The sequence below is a fragment of the Convolutriloba macropyga genome, chromosome 1 (genome assembly GCF_964194025.1).
Source record: "Convolutriloba macropyga chromosome 1, txConMacr16.3, whole genome shotgun sequence".
NCBI classification, from domain to species: Eukaryota; Metazoa; Xenacoelomorpha; order Acoela; family Convolutidae; genus Convolutriloba; species Convolutriloba macropyga.
In genome coordinates, this window is record NC_134468.1 from 72,355,502 (window position 1) to 72,375,401 (window position 19,900).

At 37.9% G+C, this 19,900-nt stretch overlaps 1 protein-coding gene across 1 annotated transcript in view; it reads left to right on the top strand.

Annotated features, from left to right (window-relative positions):
* The window catches only part of LOC142342349 (uncharacterized), a 337,600-nt gene extending 321,889 nt beyond the window's left edge, over positions 1-15,711 (top strand). Inside the window, exons 2-9 of the mRNA XM_075393652.1 lie at positions 1,316-1,526; positions 1,599-1,685; positions 2,449-2,670; positions 3,037-3,177; positions 3,687-3,935; positions 12,316-13,116; positions 13,316-13,516; positions 14,461-15,711. Of these exons, the coding sequence (XP_075249767.1) occupies positions 1,325-1,526; positions 1,599-1,685; positions 2,449-2,670; positions 3,037-3,177; positions 3,687-3,935; positions 12,316-13,116; positions 13,316-13,516; positions 14,461-14,615 (2,058 nt within the window). The 5' untranslated portion in view covers positions 1,316-1,324 and the 3' untranslated portion in view covers positions 14,616-15,711. The remainder of the gene's footprint in view (positions 1-1,315; positions 1,527-1,598; positions 1,686-2,448; positions 2,671-3,036; positions 3,178-3,686; positions 3,936-12,315; positions 13,117-13,315; positions 13,517-14,460) is intronic.
* Positions 15,712-19,900: the final 4,189 nt, after the last annotated feature.

Sequence of the window (19,900 nt, forward strand, 5' to 3'; positions counted from 1 at the left end):
ATAATTTCAATTACTGTGTGTCCTCTTTCGAACCTTTTTTGCAGAATAAGGACAGATCCATACGATTTTCTGCTTGTTCTTATACTCTGTGTCGGTGAGACCGTAGCATTTTGCATGAAACCAGTCGTTGTATAATTCACACTCGATACCTTTCCCTCGGAAAGTAACGCGTCGGTTACAATCAATGCACATTACCCTCCTGTCAGGAGTTTTGTTCTCTCTTCCCTCATTTGGTCTCTCGAAAGATTTCATCCACAAATTTGCCATAATTACAGCCAGCGAAGCACCCATTGCCAAACCGTCCAATGGACTGTACCACATTTTGTTACACTTAAGGTGAACATTCTTTACGGCTAGTCTCAAAAGGCTGTTTATCAGTTTTCCGTTTTTGTTCTTAGATCATAACTTTGTCCATTACGAGCCTTAAACTGACTGGTACTGAGGATTTCGTTTAGTTAATTCGAGAATGTTGTCTGTATCATAACACAAAAAACCACAGCCTTTATCAATTGGTACAGCTAGTAGTTTTTGAGCTTTCAAAAAATTATTATTTTTGTTAACCACTCTATCCATTGGTAACTTTTCATTAACTTTTTAACCCCTCTATCTTCAATGGAGGCGTAACATTTGAAAATTTATCTCGCTTGAAAAATTTGGTGTATTAAACTTTTGTTGAATATGTAAATAAAATAAGCAATTACGCACATTGCATCTTTAATTGTCCATGAATGAACTGTGCATGGTCCCAAAGGCTTGTTTGGATTCAACTCCCGTATTGCAAGAGAGCATGCAACCCACTTAATTGCTTTGAAAGGCAAATGGCTCTCGATCAGGTGTGTTCATTGCAAGAAGAGATGTTTGTGCTCCGGTAAAGTTTCCCAAGTTAATAAATGAGAAATTTGGAAATCGGTTCGTTTCATCAAAGGAGTTCTTTAAAGCTGTATTTTTATTAGAGACCTGTATGGAGCCTCTCATGTTGATAAATTTCCATTTGTCTTTTAAGTTTTGGAGTTTTTGGAAAGCATTGTACTTGATTGTTTTGTTTCTCTCTTACAATTCTTTTCTTTTCTATCTTTTTCTATTAAATCTTGTTTAGTAAATATTCTCAACTGATGTTTTTGTTTAATTTTTTCATTTTATTGTTAGAGTTGGAAAAGAGTGAGGGCCCCGGACGCCGCTATGTTCACCCAGTGTTGTGGAAGGGCATTTCTTAATAGAGTTTTCCTTTTTACACGTTGGACATTTAGAATGTAAGGGAGTTGAGAATAGCAAATATACTACGAGCGTAACTGCTCGATAACAAACGACAAGTTTCAGATAAATTATGTCTCTTTTTCAAGGGCCAAGTAAGAAAATTGTTGTTAAAATTCGAAGATGTTCCGGCGCACAGACTACAAAAGAAGTGCGAAAAATTGTGCTGAATGCTGCTGATGAACCTATGACTCTGGATGAATTGTGCTTGATGTGTCAGAGAATTTTTCATATGCCTCCATCGTCACAGTTGTCAATTAAATATGTTGATGCTGGTGAGTACTAAGCCCCTTTTTGAACATTATGCCAAGAATTTTGAATCAATTTAACTTGTTAATTTTGTTTAGATGGTGATTTGATAAGCTTGACAGATAACTCCGACTTGGTCTTTGCTCTCATTGACAGTGACAATTATTTAAAAATCAACATATACCGTAAGTAACTGCTTCTTCTGTGAATTCAAGAGCTTAGCAATTTTCGTTGTTCAAGTTTATCGTAACTATATGATCCTATACTGCATCTCGTACTTAATATTAACGACGATCTGTTTGTTGCTTTTGTTGTACTCTTATTTGAAATATTCCTGTTTTCATCTTACCCTTTAGTTGATTTATATTCTTAAAAGAAGAAATTATTATTATTATTATTATTATGACTTCGTGGATATGCCACTGGAATGTTATTTCCGCTGTTAGGTTCTAGGATGTGCACGACAGTTTTCACAGATACAAATGAATGTCCATGTGCAAGGATTCTGCTCATTCCAGTTTCTTTCCAAATAGCTCCACATGTATTCAATGAGTTTCCTCTTTAAAATTATATTTATTCTGGTGATATACATTACCTTGTGCATTCTAAAAGAAATACCAAAGCACCAGAAAGCGACCTCCTCTGGGCAATAGTCCCAAAAATATCCAAATGAAGCGTAATTTTGAAAAATTTGGGATGTTCCTAAAGGTGAAGTTCTGGTGGCCATGTGGCTATAATTTATGGGATTTTTTTCCGGTGAGGTATCTTTAGTTGTCTGACATGTTACCCTTAATTACCTCTACATGGTAAGTCATTTCTTTATTGAGTTCAGAGAACGAATTTCTTTGCCTTCGCAACTTTAAATTTATTCCTAAGAAACACGTATCCTTTATTTTATAACCTGCTGACGTTGAAAACGTGTTGTTAAATGAGCCGTCTGTTTGACAGAGGATGAAGAAAGTATAGAATTGCGAGGCGATCAAGTAGTGATGAGCAATGTCAAATTACAAGAGCTTAAAAGTGAAATGAAATCTGTGATGACCAAACTGTCCTCGTGGATAGAACAGTTTGACAATATGGAGGAGTTTATGGGCCCGAAGATTGCAACTTCAAACTCAGTACCGAGTAAAAAAGAGAAGCGGAGTAAAGATGCGAGCAAGCACAATGCAAGTAAGTGGCTGGAAAGTTAGTGGCGAGTTTTTTCCAAAGTGAATCCGTGTGACGAGTCTCCCACGTGAACAATTTTTGCTTGGGAACGCCGTTGTGATTAAACTTATGCGGGCTTATGCAGCGGCAATGGTACTGGGAACCTATCGAGAGATGAGACTAGCCATAACAATTGAAAAGTGCCCTTAAGAAGGTGTAAAAATTTACATCATTAATTGCAGGTTTCCGGGAGCTTATTCTTGGTGGATACTTTTGAACGCCTGAAATTTGCTGCAGCAAATGATAAGTATTTAAATACGAATAGTGTACCTCGAATTTAATACCGATTGCTACCAATTATGCTATTATTGTTTGAATTTAAAATTATAGGCGAAAGTGTTGCAATTAAGAGTGGTGCTGGAAGAGAGTTCGATCCCTTACAACAACAGCAGCAACAGATTCAAAACAGCTTCAATGAAATCCCAAATCAGGGAGGAGTGGGACCTCAGGGAGAGAAACCACCGCCTGAAGGTGATAATCAAACAGCCTTGATTAATCGACCTGACACGGAATTTTTAGGTGTTATTCGGGCTCTGTCGATCGGAGGTTTTCTTTGACCTATCTGTCTTATCTCGCTTGACACTTCTGAGTTTTTAAAAAATCTTAATTGCTTTTCTTCAGAATTTTAGACTGCTCTGCTTATCTGCTATGCAAGCGGTTATCGGTGGGGGTTTACTATGAGAGGTGAATTGAAAAATGCGCCAAATGTAGTTTAAATAAGTTAAGTGGTCCATCTGAACTGAATACCCCAGTAGGCTGCAATAGACCCTATCTGTCATTGGAAAGCAATTCCTCCATTAATACTTGGTTATATTATAAAACTGATGTATAATGATAAACTAAGTAATATGACGAATCGCCAGAGTCGTAAATCCAGATGATAGTATGATAAATCTCCAATAAAAAATAAGATGTCTACGGTTGGCTTGCTTTTATATAAATAAATGTCTGAGAGCATTAAAGTTGACTTTTCTAAACAGGAGTGTTCAGTGACAATCAAGTGAACGATTTGTCTCTTGAATCATCCTCTTCTGCGCCTTCGGCCCAAGTGAACAATGCCTCGGTGGCCAACGAGAACGTGACTGCTGAAACTTCGTCGCCTCCCGACAAAAGCAACTTTTCCATGCCCGCTCCCAGCTCGTCTGTTGCTAACTTGAGTGGGTCAGGATTCAAGCCTAATGTGTACCCACCTTCAGCTAACATGAATGATCAATTGAACAATTTGGACGGTGAGCAAAGATTTATATCTAATTTTTGCCAAGAATGCGATTTTATTGCTTCAAAAGTGATAGTCGCTGTCATTGTGATGCTTTTTAATTCGATTGTATTTCAATGATGTTTCACTTTTTACTTTTTTGTTCCTTTTCAAGCAATTTTTGTGGTCATGTGAGTGTTTTTATTTCGCTCGACTGCTTTAACTTTTCGAGTGAGGTCTGCGTCTTTGAATCATTCAGTTTTGCGTGTTGTAAATTGCTCTTTTTTCACAATTTTAAGCGGCTACGCTCAATTTGTTGAACTTCCTGTTCCTCTCATTAATTTGCGCGTTCTTCCATTTGAACGTCCTTTCTCACTCTCTCGCAAAAGTGTATGGGTCATTCGTTTCATAAGATTCAGACCTATTTCAGAGCCATAGATGACCTTTTTCACAAAATATAGTGAAGGCCGCTAGGTATAGGGCTTTTGTGGATGAACTTCAACAGGCGAAATGTTTTCTTGAAGTTTCTAATAGTTTTGTAAGCTGCTTCATTAAATACAACCCTTCATTTCTTTATCTGCTCCTATCTAATTTTTACGGCACCCAAGTAGTTGTTTTAGTATATGTGGCAAGACAGAATTGTTATTAAAGACATAAGAAGCCGGATGTTTTCATTTTTTTTAATAGCCGCACAGCGATAGCTGGGGCTATTTTTGGCCTTCTCTTGGTTTTTTACAATTCAAAGAATTTGAATTGTATTGGGGCGCTGTCTTTTTTTTCAAGATCTGTTCACACATTTTCATGATTTTTGAAGTCAAATTGGAGTGGTGATTTTGGTCACGCCGAAACAGGAAATCGAGCGAAAAAGCAAGTGGTTTTGCGGTGTGAAATTTTTTCGCTCTAATTTTAAAGTAGTGAGAAAACGGTGTTTGAACAAAAATTCGCTTTCTCGCTAGTGATTTTTTGTTCACATGCGGCAATTTCACTCTGATTTTACCGTTTTTTTTTCGATTTTTTGGATCGGATTTTTTTCTAGATAGTTTTCTCAATCCAATCACAGCTCATTCTGGACCTAGTTTTTTGTTAGAACCAAAATTACATATCTCACTAGTGGTTTTTTGTTCTCCCTAGCGGCATTTTGACATTGATTTTCAGTTTTTTTTGTTTTTTTCTTCTGATTTTTCTAGAAATGGTTTTTCCAATTCACTTATTGTCCGTTCTAGGTCTAGTTGTTTGTTAAGTCAATGAAAATTCTTTGAATTGTACTTCAGGACTTGTCCTGCTATGTTTTTTTATTTCGTTGTCATGATTTTTGTTACGACCATATGACGTCACAGCTACTTTTTGTTCATTCGTTCATGCAATTTTAACTGAATTGCATGTGTGACGTCATTTTCGCTCTTAGTGGAGCGAGTTTTTTTGTTCATGTGTGTGATTAAATTTTTGGTTACACTTGACTTACCTCACTCTCAAAAATGACTTCCTCACTTTGAAACTGACTTTTATTTACTTTAATTCAAAGAGATAAGGTCAAATGGGCGTGTGTCACTCTAAATGAAGGTTATTTGAGATCAGCTAATAGAGGCAGCAATAACTTATACAGATTTTTAATCAAAATATAACAGATCAGCCTTCAATGAAAAGACGAATTTTTTTGGTCTGTCTTTTTTTACTGTTTTTTTAGACGGCCGACCTACAAATCTATAGCGGCTATTTTCTGGCAATCTGCCAGATATGTTTGTAATTTTCCAATCCTTGAATTAATTTGGTCAAGAGCACTTTGACCGACGCTGGTCGGTTTAATCCTATATATTGAACACGTGAGCTCTGAAATGAGACATATTTTCTGCATGTTTAAGAGGCCTTTGGAGGTGCGTGTTTAAGAGCCGCATTAAGCAGCATGGTTAAGCGAACATATCGAGAGAGGTCACTGGCCTAAAAGGCTCCAGAGGCCTTTTAGGCTCCAGAGGCACTGAACCAAAGTAGATGGGTGAGAACCAAACCTGGGACAAAGGCCTGTTTTTCAGGTGCAGTTACCACAAGGCTATGAGGACTTGATGGTATACTCGCCCAGAGGGAGGATTGACTGTCCTGGGTACTACGTGTTTTTTAATTGCTGCAGAACTGAGTTTAAAGTTTTTATTGTAAACTTGTAACTTCAGTTTTGTGCAAAGTTTTAGCCATATAGATTCTGCGCTATTCTGGAACACTCTTAGCTTTCAACTAAATTTTTCACACTTTTGATATTTGCGGGATCTCAAATACTCTCAATCTGAAATATGTTTATTGATAAGATATAAGCGATTGTAAGCAAAGGTGGTATGTAGTCGTTTTAGCGCAGTTGGATGACTGTTAAGCTGAGGGTCGAGGGTTCGAACTCGTGTCGGGCACCCTCCCTTTTGTAGGCATGAAAATTTCTAATCAACTCCATGCCGCCTGTTGTTTGAGAGCACTTGTTGTGACGCTGATTCGTTTCTTGTTCCTGTGTGTGTTTGGGGATGCTAATCCTATCCGTTTGTAGACATGAAAATTTCTAATCACTACCATGCGACGCGAGTTGGTTCATGTCCCCGTGTGTTTGTGTTTGGGGGATGAAAAATTGCAATTGTTTTCTCTTTGTGGCAATTCTCCTTTCCATTCGCTTGGTCTCTTCTTTGTTTTTGTTTATTTCAAGCCTTTGAACGATCGTTTTTCGTTAACCACTTGGATTTTCCAGTTAGTATTGTTGCCCCTAAACAAATTTTAGAGCAATAATTTTTCTCTTCTTTCATTCTTTATCTCTCTTCTCAAATATAGTGTTCAAGAAAACCACTTGAGCAAATAGTCACCCCCACGAAACGGGAGGCAAAAACAGAATACACCAAGAGCTTCAAACAGACTGAATTGGAAAAATCAACCATTTTTCTCTGTCCTCCATAGGATAACTACAGGTTGTTTTTTTATAGCTGCTGATTTGCAGTTCTATTACCATTGTCCATAAAGTCACTCTGAAACTAAGTTTTGAGCAGTTTTAGTCGTATTGTCTAACCTTCCTTTATGATATTAAACATCAGTTGCAATTGAGCACAATTGTTAACCTTGCTCCTATCGTAACATGTTTTAGGGGTCTGTAATCATGCAATATAGCGCATAATCAATGCGTTTTGAGACGCGCTTTGCCACCCTATTTAAGTTTCTATTGTGCACAATTTTTTCGCTCATTAGGCATGCAGTATAGCAAAACAAGCGGGTCACAAACGCCCTTGTCCAGAAATTTCCTGTAGAAAGAGCAGGAGACAAGTGCAATACGCATAATTAGCGTTATTGTTGAGACCTATGGCTGTTAAGCGAGAGATATGGGTTCAAGCCCGAGTCGGTTCGAAACAGAAACCTTAAGTTTTTTTGAACCTCTTATTCGTAAATGATTTTCTTATGGTTTCGCGGGCCTGCTAGTTTTTTTTAATAGCCCGGAAAGCGATAGCTGAGCATTAATTTCGCTTAGAGCTTTTCTTTCAGCTCACTAGTCTCCACTACACTGATTCGCAGAAACTGTTTTGGAGACTTATTAATGTGAAGGATGGTTCTTAGAGGTTGGCTCTCAATCACATTTTTTAGCAGGTGAACTCAATTTGGGGTAGTTTGCTACTAAGTCAAATGTAAAGTCTGCCAAAGTCAATGTAAATTCTGCCAAAACAGGAGGATGGGTCTTTGTCTCGGATGACTCGATGTCTTTTCTATGTCTCGAGTGCTGAACAATGAAAATTAATCGTTTTTCATTTTTTAAATTTGATGATTTCAGCTTTTTCTTAGGTTTTCGTCATTTCTTTGGTTTTGAAGTTGATTTCATATAACATAAGGCAGTACTGAGAGTTTGCTAGAAGGTGTATTCCAACATTTCCCTTTACTACTATTTATTGCAATGTTCATCCGGCCTTGGTATTGTTTTTAAACGAATTTTTGCCTTTGAATTTTGTTCTGTTGCTTATGTGTTTTCTATGATTAGTTTTTGAATTAGTGTGAAATTTTGTCTAGAATAGATACAACAAGGAACAAGTGTGTGCTGTTTTTGGCTGAATTGCAATGATTAGAAATTTAGTGGTTTAGATTAATTGTAGTGGTTTTCTGGTTCTTAAATTTGAGCATTCTTTTTGAAAAATTTAACTTAGTTTCTGAACTTATTATCTGCCGTTTGCTTTCGCGATCTTTTTGAGACCAGAATTATGATTTATTTAGCCCTGTCAGCTTTTTCAACCTATCAGTTTTTTACCATCCTAATTATTTCAGATTTTTAACTTTACCATACGATTTCAATACGATAAAAATTTACTGCAATTTGCTTCTCTTGGTGACAGTGGTTTAAATTTGACCAAATTTTAGGTCAGACCTGGGGAGGTAATGACTTAAAGGTTTAATAAAAAATGTAATGGATTCAGCTGCAGTTACGGTTTTTTGAAATTTCGACGCTTCGAGTCGCTTCCGGATATCTTCCGGCTATGTTTTTTGTCAATTTTTTTGTTTCGACCATATGACGTCACAATAACTTCAAATCCGCTTTTTGTTGAATCGTGCATGAAATTTCAACTGAATTGCGTGCCTGACGTCATTTTTCAATCTTAGTTGAGCGAGTTTTTTGTTCATCCGCGTGAAAAATTTTTTGGTCACACGTGACTTACCTCACCCTCAAAAATGACTTCCTCACTCTGCAATTGACTTTTCTTTACTTTAATTCAAAGAGATAAGGTAAAGTGAGTGTGTGTGTCACTCTATTTGAAGGTTATTTGAGAGCAGCTATATCTACAAAGCTAATGCGGTTTTTTCTGGCAGGTTAACTCAATTTGGGGTGGTTTGCTACTAAGACAAATGTAAAGTCTGTCAAAATCAATTTAATTTTTTTTCATTCTCATTAGTGGTCTATATTATCGTAAAATAGCTTCGTTTGAAACCCCGTAGAGAGAGTTTATGCTCAACTTAAAAGTAATAAAAAGCACCTCAACTGATCCATGAAGTTCTAGGTTTTTTTCGCTGGTTGCTTTTATACTATCAATTTTTCTCAAAAACTAGGATAGAACCGTTAATGCGTTTACGTCTTCACGCACTCTTTCCTATCAGTGATTTTTTTTTCCTATGGTCTAGGTAGTCTATAGGGCGGTATTGGCCGCCAATCTAATTTTAAATCGCGCAAATTCTTTGGTGTCTTGTCTATCTGCGAGTTTTTTGTTCATCTGCGTAATAAATTTTTTGGTCACACTCGAAAATGACTTCCTCACTTTGCAATTGAGTTTTCTTTACTTTAATTCAAAGAGATAAGGTAAAGTGAGTGTGTGTGTCACTCTATTTGAAGGTTATTTGAGAGCAGTTAAATCTACAAAGCTACTGCGGCTATTTTCTGGCAATCTGCCAGCTATGTTATCAGCGTTAACCTTTTTCTCGCCCCTTTTTTAGAATATAAAACTGTAGAAGAAATAAGAACCTTTTTTGAAAAAAATAAGGTCAATTGTTTTTTCTTTCCAACTGTTTCATACCAATGCCTGTCGTTGTGGGTCAACGGTGGCTATTTTGGCAATATGATGACTAAATAAAGATTAATGCTTTCCTCTTTTAGCCCGTCTTAATGTCTGTTTGCGCGTAACTTGGGTTTGATGGTTTTATTTGCCACACAATACTTGAATTTCTCAGCTTGGAATCATTTCTGGTTTCAGTGTTGAGGTCAATATCAGGACAAGTTGTTGACAGCCGCGTGATCTACTTTCTTATTGTTCGCTCGTATTTTTTAAGTCGATGAAAGTTTTTTGTTTCGCTTTACCTACTTTTGCCGCTTTCACAACGTTTTGGGTTAAGTGATTTTGACTTCTCTAGGTTTTTTTTTCATTCTTCGCTTACTCTGCTCTATATGCGCACTTATATGGATGGACTTAATGTCGAAAAACGAAATAAAAATAGAAACTTGATGAACCCTATAGCGAAGTTCTAGAAAAACTTAACTTAAACTTATTAATTGCTTTGAAATGAAGTTTGTACCAATTATATTAGCCCTGTCGGCCTATATGCTAATTTTTGCTTGACCGATTTTTCGTCGGGCCCATTTGGCTTTTCGTCCTCAAAAACGGGATTAACAGGCAGCGCTCAGCGAGCATTAAATTCGCTTAGAGCTTTTCTTTCAGCTCACTAGTCTCCACTACTCTGATTCGCAGAAACTTTTTTGGAGACTTATTAATGTGAAGGATGGTTCTTAGAGGTTGGCTCTCAATCACATTTTGAAGCAGGTGAACTCAATTTGGGGTGGTTTGCTACTAAGACAAATGTAAAGTCTGCCAAAATCAATTTAATTTTTTTTTCATTCTCATTAGTAGTCTATATTATTGTAAAATAGCTTCGTTTGAAACCCCGTAGAGAAAGTTTATGCTCAATTTAAAAGTAATAAAAAGCACCTCAACTGATCCATGAAGTTCTATGTTTTCATCGCTGGTTGCTTTTAGACTATCAATTTTTCTCAAAAACTAGGATAGAACCGTTAATGCGTTTACGTCTTCACGCACTCTTTCCTATCAGTGATTTTTTTTCCAATGGTCTAGGTAGTCTATAGGGCGGTATTGGCCGCCAATCTAATTTTAAATCGCGCAAATTCTTTGGTGTCTTGTCTATCTGCGAGTTTTTTGTTCATCTGCGTAAAAAATTTTTTGGTCACACTCGAAAATGACTTCCTCACTTTGCAATTGACTTTTCTTTACTTTAATTCAAAGAGATAAGGTAAAGTGAGTGTGTGTGTCACTCTATTTGAAGGTTATTTGAGAGCAGTTAAATCTACAAAGCTACTGCGGCTATTTTCTGGCAATCTGCCAGCTATGTTATAAGCGTTAACCTTTTTCTCGCCCCTTTTTTAGAATATAAAACTGTAGAAGAAATAAGAACCTTTTTGAAAAAAATAAGGTCAATTGTTTTTTCTTTCCAACTGTTTCATACCAATGCCTGTCGTTGTGGGTCAACGGTGGCTATTTTGGCAATATGATGACTAAATAAAGATTAATGCTTTCCTCTTTTAGCCCGTCTTAATGTCTGTTTGCGCGTAACTTGGGTTTGATGGTTTTATTTGCCACACAATACTTGAATTTCTCAGCTTGGAATCATTTCTGGTTTCAGTGTTGAGGTCAATATCAGGACAAGTTGTTGACAGCCGCGTGATCTACTTTCATATTGTTCGCTCGTATTTTTTAAGTCGATGAAAGTTTTTTGTTTCGCTTTACCTACTTTTGCCGCTTTCACAACGTTTTGGGTTAAGTGATTTTGACTTCTCTAGGTTTTTTTTCATTCTTCGCTTACTCTGCTCTATATGCGCACTTATATGGATGGACTTAATGTCGAAAAACGAAATAAAAATAGAAACTTGATGAACCCTATAGCGAAGTTCTAGAAAAACTTAACTTAAACTTATTAATTGCTTTGAAATGAAGTTTGTACCAATTATATTAGCCCTGTCGGCCTATATGCTAATTTTTGCTTGACCGATTTTTCGTCGGGCCCATTTGGCTTTTCGTCCTCAAAAACGGGATTAACAGGCAGCGCTCAGCGAGCATTAAATTCGCTTAGAGCTTTTCTTTCAGCTCACTAGTCTCCACTACTCTGATTCGCAGAAACTTTTTTGGAGACTTATTAATGTGAAGGATGGTTCTTAGAGGTTGGCTCTCAATCACATTTTGAAGCAGGGGAACTCAATTTGGGGTGGTTTGCTACTAAGACAAATGTAAAGTCTGCCAAAATCAATTTAATTTTTTTTCATTCTCATTAGTAGTCTATATTATTGTAAAATAGCTTCGTTTGAAACCCCGTAGAGAAAGTTTATGCTCAATTTAAAAGTAATAAAAAGCACCTCAACTGATCCATGAAGTTCTATGTTTTCATCGCTGGTTGCTTTTAGACTATCAATTTTTCTCAAAAACTAGGATAGAACCGTTAATGCGTTTACGTCTTCACGCATTCTTTCTTCCCTATCAGTGATTTGTTTTTCCAATGGTCTAGGTAGTTTATAGGGCGCTATTGGCCGCCAATCTAATTTTAAATTGCGCAAATTCTTTGGTGTCTTGTCTATCTGAATGTCAGCTGGTTGGGAATCTTGCAACAATCCTAATGGCGATCTTGTGACCGTTTAGCTTCAGTACTCTTTCCATGCGTCATTATTATGTACTACTGAAGAGTTGAAGCAACGCGCCATTTCTATGTACGCTTATGGCTAATTTCAATGCACACTTTGTTGTAAGTTTTTCACATAGATATGGATAACAAAACGGGGCCTGGAATGCTCTTTAGCAGCTGCGTTCTCTCCAGTTTGTTTGGCTGCATTTCTCAGTGATCATTACAGTGTCTGAATCTGTTTATGGCGAAGATTGAAAGGCTTCCACGATGACTTTTATGAACTATTGACTTATTCGATGATGCTTTAGTTTCGCAATTGGATGATGCACAGCGGAACTCGGCAGCCCCATCACCAGCCGTTGACAACATGCAAGGTGTCCCACTCAGTTCAGACCAGAATTCTCTGAACAAGCAATCTGGGCCCCCATCTATGCCACAGCCTCCAACATCTGTGAACACGTTCCCCGGAGCCCGGCCACCTGACAGTCCTGGCAACTTCATGCCTCCGTTTATGCCCCCGAACAGCAATATGGGAATGGGCAACGTTAACATTCCTGGGCCTCCCCCGTCTTGTATGGCAAAGATGCCCACAGGGAACCCACTTCCCCCGCCTTCGGTTGCTGGACAACCGCCTCCTCCAGGGCAGTATATGGGTCCTAATTTCGGCCCACCTCCAACAATGAATGGTTCGATGCCTCCGCCTCAGGGGGGCAGTGTTGATACCACCCGACCACCATCACAACAATCTTTCAATGGTTTTGCCCCTCCACCGTCGCCTGGCCAAAGTGGACAGGGTGCAAACATCCCAGGACCCCCGCCCAGTATGATGCAGCAACAACCCCCCTTTTCAATGGCTGGAGGGGTAGCTCCGCCCCCAATGGCGATGACCCAAGGAGGAGCTCCGCCGCCGTCTATGAACATTCCACGATCACAAATGATGTTCGCCGGGAGTGGGAAGTATCAAGCGCCTTCATTCAAGGGATCGTCAACTCCATTGCAGATTCCGAGTGGCGATTCAGTTGCAGGTGGCAACCAAATGAACAACCCCAATGCACCTCCGATGGGTGGATCTCCATTCATGCCCCCGACCAACTACCCTGCCCCGAGAGGTGACTGACGTACATTCAATAATCTTGAGTAGTGATTGTATCCTTAAGGATTAGCTGAGAATTATTTCTGGCCCCAATTATTTGAGAATGTGACGATAAAAAAGGCTGTTATTCACGCTGTTGCCAAACTATTGTTTCCAGTATTACACAATTTTTCTTGATGAGGTTTTTGATATGCACTTGTCCACATGTGTTTCAGGGTCTTCTGGAATGCCCCCTCCCCCATCGTCGGCAGCTGGTCCCCCACCCACTTCTACTGGTGCTCCTCTCTTTCCCCACCAACCACCCCCCTACGCCATGGGCGGACAGATGATGAACCCGGCCATGATGCGCATGCCTGGACCTCCTCCGCCTGCAATGCCTGGTGGAATGATGCCACCTTCTCAAGGTGGAGCACCAGGTTAGATAATCGACTGTTACTTGATTACTTGGAGTTGATTAATTGCTCTTGAACGTAGTTCTTAGCAATTATTGTAAACGTGTGTGTCTTTTTTTATGCAAAATTTTCGCTTGACAATTTTAACTTTTCGAGTGACTTTTACGCCCTTGACTTCTTGCGTTTCGCGTGATCTAAAGTTCTCTCTCAATCACAATTTCAAGCAGCTGAACTCAATTGGCGGCAATTTAATACTAAAAGTCAAATGAAAAGTGCGCCGAAACTGGTGCCATTTGTTACTTTAAATCTTAATAGTGGTATATGTTAACCTCTAATGTGGTTATTTGAAGCCCACTATTGAACTTCTTAGTCGCATTTAGCCCCCCCCCCCCCGACTGAAGCAGGCTGCAACTGATTAGAGCTCCCACTAGTCGTTCGAGAGCAATTCTTCCGACGTTAAGTCGGTTGTTTTTTTTTTCGTTTAAGACACCCACTATACCTCTCAGAATAGACTCCTCCAACACACCCCCCCCCCCACGGAAAAACGGAAAAAAACAATACATCTCCTTTTGTACTTCCGCGTCTTAAGCTTAAGTGTTAGCCTCACTAAGCGCCAAAGCTAGCTACAACAGAAACCAACTGCTCGCCAGTAGTTTGAGAGCAATTCGCCCAATGCTAATGGTTTATATTTTGGAAATTGACGGCGTACAATATCTCATTCTGTTTGTCTTCGCAATGATAGCATTTCTTTTTTATTCGGAAGGTTTTTGATTGAAACCTCAGCACGAAAGTTTCCATAAATAGGTTGTCGATCGGTAGCATCGGTGAATCATCAGCAATAACGTTTATTGCTGTCTCCCTTTTGACCAGTCTTTTTGCTTGTTTTTTACTACTAACTGTGGTGTATTAAAAACTTTTGTTTGCTACTTTACGACTAACTGATGTTAAAAATACTTCTACAACTGCAGGGAACCCGATGATGCCACCTCCTCCCATGGGCATGGCATACGGTGGAGCTCCAGGGGCACCCTCAGCCACTGGGACAGGAGGATCTGTAGTGGGGGGACCTCCGTCTATGATGTCAACAGGCCCTCCTCCCTCAACATTCTTACCGTCAATTTAACACACCCTATCAAAATTAACTGAACTGTTACTAGGTATTTTCTGTTTGATTAACAACTGCTTCCTTTTCATGCCAATTATTTTTGTGAGCTTCGTGGTAAGTCTCTGAGATTAAGCTATTTAGGGAGCTGGTGAAGTCAGATTTTTCAATCAATCTAGTGAACGAGGATTAGTGTCAACATTCATGGTTTGCTCATACGTTTTCCATCGTTAGTAACTCTTAAAGGAAGCAGTTTTAGGAAGTTAATTTGATTGAATTTGAATTTGATGATGGAACAAAAAATACTATGGAGTTGCGTTTTGACGGCATTGTAAAATGTGATAAATTGATTTTAAAAAATGGGTTTCTGATCAATCGATACTAGAATTTCATGAATTTTTGGATAATGTGGCCAGAGGAACTATCAGCTTTTTCTTTCAAGCTTTCCTACTTTATTTAGTCACGTTATGTCGGAGTCGTAAAATCATTATTGTAAAGCAAGCAACTTTTTCGCGTAAATTGCAACACTTGCAAATTCTTGCGCCTTCTTACACGTGGTCTAAAGTACAACTCACTGTAAGGCAGATGAAAAGATACTTCACTTACGTTCTCTGGCTTATCAAATTCAATATATTAGTTTGAAGTCAATGGATTGTGCTAAACTGTGAATAAATATGAACGCTCGGTAATGGGAAATTGAATTCAGTCGGTGCGATGCTTAAAGGTGTGCACATTAGCTAAAAACTAAAGCGTCACACGAGGCATAATCACGTTCAATCGTTAAAAATTTCATTATGTTCATTTGACTGATTTTGCCTCTTGTGTTCTGGTTTATTGCGCTATCTTATGTTGGGTGCATCTAATGTTTCACTTGAAACCTCTTTAATGTTAATGGTTTGGTCAGAATTGTACATGATGTTGTGTGTAATGATAATAAATCTTTCACTGAATTGTGCTTAACTGTGTAAATGATCATATATATTTCTGGGTATATTTAATCTGACTTGATATACAATCTAATGATGTTATAAGTTAGTCCTCTTACCCTTTATTGGCAGCTCTGTTATATAATTTTGAGATTATTATGATTTATTTGACAAATTCATTTTAGCCCGTACATTTGTAACTTCCTAAGTATGAGCGGAACCGTAATGACTTGTTTTTGCTGTCATGATTGGCTTGCAAGGGTATGCTTAAAGTGATCCCTTTTTAGTTGCTCTCGAACTAAGGTTTAAAAAATTAATGTAAACGTGTCTTTTCGCAAAATTTCTGACTGTTTTTTGAGAACATTCTTTCAGTTTCACTTCTTCCGTGACTTTCATGCTTAACTTCTTCATTTTTTGCTTGACCGAAAATGCTCTTATTTAGAAATGAAGTCCGCTTTGCTAAATGAAAAGCGATTGTAAGCTATGAGATCTTAATGGCATAATATTGGAGTGTTGAGTGCTTCAGTCTAGGACGCCGGAAGGCGATGGTCTCCCGAATTTTAGGCACCCATAAAGAAAAAATTTTCTTTGCTACAGCGACCTCTGAATTAATATGCCCAGCTTGTCGTTTGAGAGCATTTTGTTCGACGGTAGTTGGTTTGTGTTTTTCAGAATAAAAATCTATTAATATCAAACAACCATGAGCAATTATTTAGTCCTGTTGTATTTTTTAATGCGATTATTCGCCTGATCTTAGTGAAATTACAGATTACTAAAATTGGGAATCTGTTAGCGCAGCGTATCTATATTGCAGTTGTCTATTAATTGCTCTCATAAGTTTGTAGCTATTATATCAGCCCTGTGGCCTTAATGCGGTTTTTCGCCACCAATTTGACTTCTCGTCCTATAAAACAGGATAAACAAATAGCGCTCGGAGGGCTCTTAGAGTCTTACGAGTCTCCTATATTGAGTCCCCAAAACCTTGTATGTTCTGAGTGGTGGTTTTTAAGCTTAAAGTTTGACCCTCAGGTACCCCACCCAGCTCAAGCCCCCCCCCCCCCCAAATACACCTGCCTCCACATTGGTTTGAGAGCAATTTACTCGACGTTAGTCGGTTATGTTGAACATTTTAAAATATATTGGGTCTCTAGTTTAAACCATGTACTGGTACTAAGATTTAGCGCAACCGCAGCTCGAATGACGATGCGCTGAATTTTCGGCACTGAAACTTAATTGTTCCATATACTTAGAAGGAATAACTGAAAAGTTCATTTCTTAATTTCCCGTGTTTAGAAAACCGCTGCCGTAGTGAACCTAGGATTTAATTATTCTCAATAACATGATAAATAACTTCAATAAGAAATTCGTAAATTTTCTGAATTTTGCATTTTTATTTTGCAATAATTTGAAAAGTGCGTTCAAATCAGATGGAGGTAGCTGAGGGTATTTGTTTTTCACCTTCCCTTGGTTCTAAAAGGGAAGGTGAAAACCTTTCCAATTCAACGGGAACTGGATTGCGCCCCCATCTTCGTAATTGTTCGCATACTGGTCTATAAATTCATATAACATCATTGAAATAGTAGTGTCGCTATTCCACCGGTAGCTCTAATATTATTGAGCACCAAACGTTGCTCACGACCATTTTTGTGCTACGGTAGTGGCTTATGTTTTCTTAAAATATTACTTTCAGGTAAAAACAATCGGACTTTTTTGTAAATCTCTTGAAGCATAGTATTAGTAATATTAGTTCTGAACGCATAAGAGTACAAATATTAATGACCTTAAAAGTTTTTATTTTTTTCGATTCACTCCATTAGCTAACCATTAAGTGTTCACCCTTTACTACCTAGTTCGTATATTGACAAGCTATCTGTATTTTTAAGGGCCGCGAAACGAAGTGATGACTTATTGCAGACAATAGTTTTTTTTCCAAATTGCACATTTTCAAAGGATAGAATGCCCATTTTTTCAAATTTTCATTGGTAAGTGGATGAGAACAAACTAACAACTGCCAGAATTCCATCACTTCTTACGCTTTTGTATTTTGCAATGAAGTTGCTCACAATTCGATTGTTTACGCAACTCAAAACCCATCAATTAAGGGGCCTTTTTTCTTAATTAGTGAGTATTAAAAAAATGGTTTTGGGGAACAAAACGAACAGCAATTTTGTTGTTTTCCACTTCTCAATTGAGCAAAAACGAAAATCTTATAATCAAAAAGACAAACTGTATTAATGAAGCCATAGAATAGCCAAACAGCTAAATGGTGCTAGCAAAAGTTTCAACTGTTCACGCAGTTTAGCAAGTGCAAACAAACACAATGTGTGCATTATTGAACAAATATCACGACACGCAATGAATGGTGGGCCCAGTTTTTGTTCCGACCCACTTTAGTGGTGGTAGGAACTATATACTAAACTGGGTTTTTTTTCAGTCAATTTTCGCCGAGCGATATATTCATCGTACAGGATTGTGAGTGGTATGCATCATCAGTTAGCTTGTCAAGCGTAAAATTTCAAATAAACAAGATGTTTTATTTTTGCTTCAGTTTTGTTTTTTCCTCGGAGGTACTGCGATTGAAAGATTTGTGAATGTTAGCCCAACTTCGGTTGATTTGTTCTTATTTTTCGTAATTTTTGCTGAAATTTTGATAAATTTTCGATAAAATATGACAAAATTGTTCATAATGGTCTCTGTCGTAAACAATCAACATTGTGCACTTGATTTTGCAATACGAATGGCTATTAGAGTTTCTGTTGAGTTTAGTTGTGTGGCGAGTGCACTTCACACGATTTCGTATTTGATTTCGCTTAGCGATTCGCTTATCTCACACTTGTCTATTTTATTCAGATAGTAAATACGACTGTCAAGAAATTAGTTAAATTGAACAACTGTACTCGAGATGCCAAACTAAAGGAGTGAAGTTTATAATAAGTTAGCGACACAGAAGTCATAAAAAATGTGAACAAATAATTCCCAATGCGGGAATTAGGTCAGCAGACATAATATGTGAATTAAAAGGCGGTAGACATTACAAAGTCATCTTAAGTTCACTGTCTACCGCCTTTTAATTCAAATATTATGTCTGCTGACCTAATTCCCGCATTGGGAATTATTTGTTCACATTTTTTATGACTTCTGTGTCGCTAACTTATTATAAACTTCACTCCTTTAGTTTGGCATCTCGAGTACAGTTGTTCAATTTAACTAATTTCTTGACAGTCGTATTTACTATCTGAGTAAAATAGACAAGTGTGAGATAAGCGAATCGCTAAGCGAAATCAAATACGAAATCGTGTGAAGTGCACTCGCCACACAACTAAACTCAACTTCTGTGTCGCTAACTTATTATAAACTTCACTCCTTTAGTTTTGCATCTCGAGTACAGTTGATTTTACGCTTGATAAAGTATTTTTAATGACTAGCTATGATAACCAGTAAATATACTATTAATATATTATAAATATATAGGACATATTACAAAGTCATCTTAAGTTCACTATGTGTTTCAAGATTAGGTACAAACTGGTATAATATGTTTACTGCACCAATTAAAATGATTATGTACGACACTTCTCCCTCTTTGGTGAAAATTAAAATTGCATAACATGAAAATTTTAAAAACAATATTGTTTATATATTAAAACTTAATCAGCGGTTCAATAGTTATCAACAATATATTTACTGGTTATCATAGCTAGTCATTAAAAATACTTTATCAAGTTTTAAATATGTAAGGTTTGAGTTTACATATCCTCCTCGTCAATTATCAGTTCATATGGTGGACTCTGATTTGCTGGGCGGATGCAAGAGTCAGTTGGGGAAACCACTACTATGACTGGCGAGGGGAACGCATTTGGAATTGGCTCTACTTGAGCCGCAGTATCAACGATTGTTTGGAAGGTTGCACCGATTCAACATCGCCAGCACGACGTTTCCTGCGGGGTTGTGCGAAATTAGGTGGGCACGAATTTGGCGATTCGCTGGATGAATCGTCATTTTCAAATTCATAATATTTTGGACTTTTTCATGTCCTCTTTGTTGTTCGTTGAAGAATCAGAAGGAAACCTTAGTTCTGTGAAATGGTTTATTGGTGGAGGAACAATAATTACTTCTGAGTCTGTGATTTGTGGATCGGAATTTGCCTCAGGTTGGAATGAGGTCTCTGGCGGCGCGAGATTAGGTGGCACTTTTGGTATCCTTACTCGCATTGCGCGAGCAATATTTGATCGGTTAGATAATACACCACTTGCCGTATCAACTTTGCGGTGCTTCATCTTGCGGTCTCCCTTCTGAATTCGTGTGAATTTTTTTGTGTGGCTCAGTATTTTGGCTTCTGTTGATTTTTCATAGATTCTGGGTCATCTACGATTAATATAT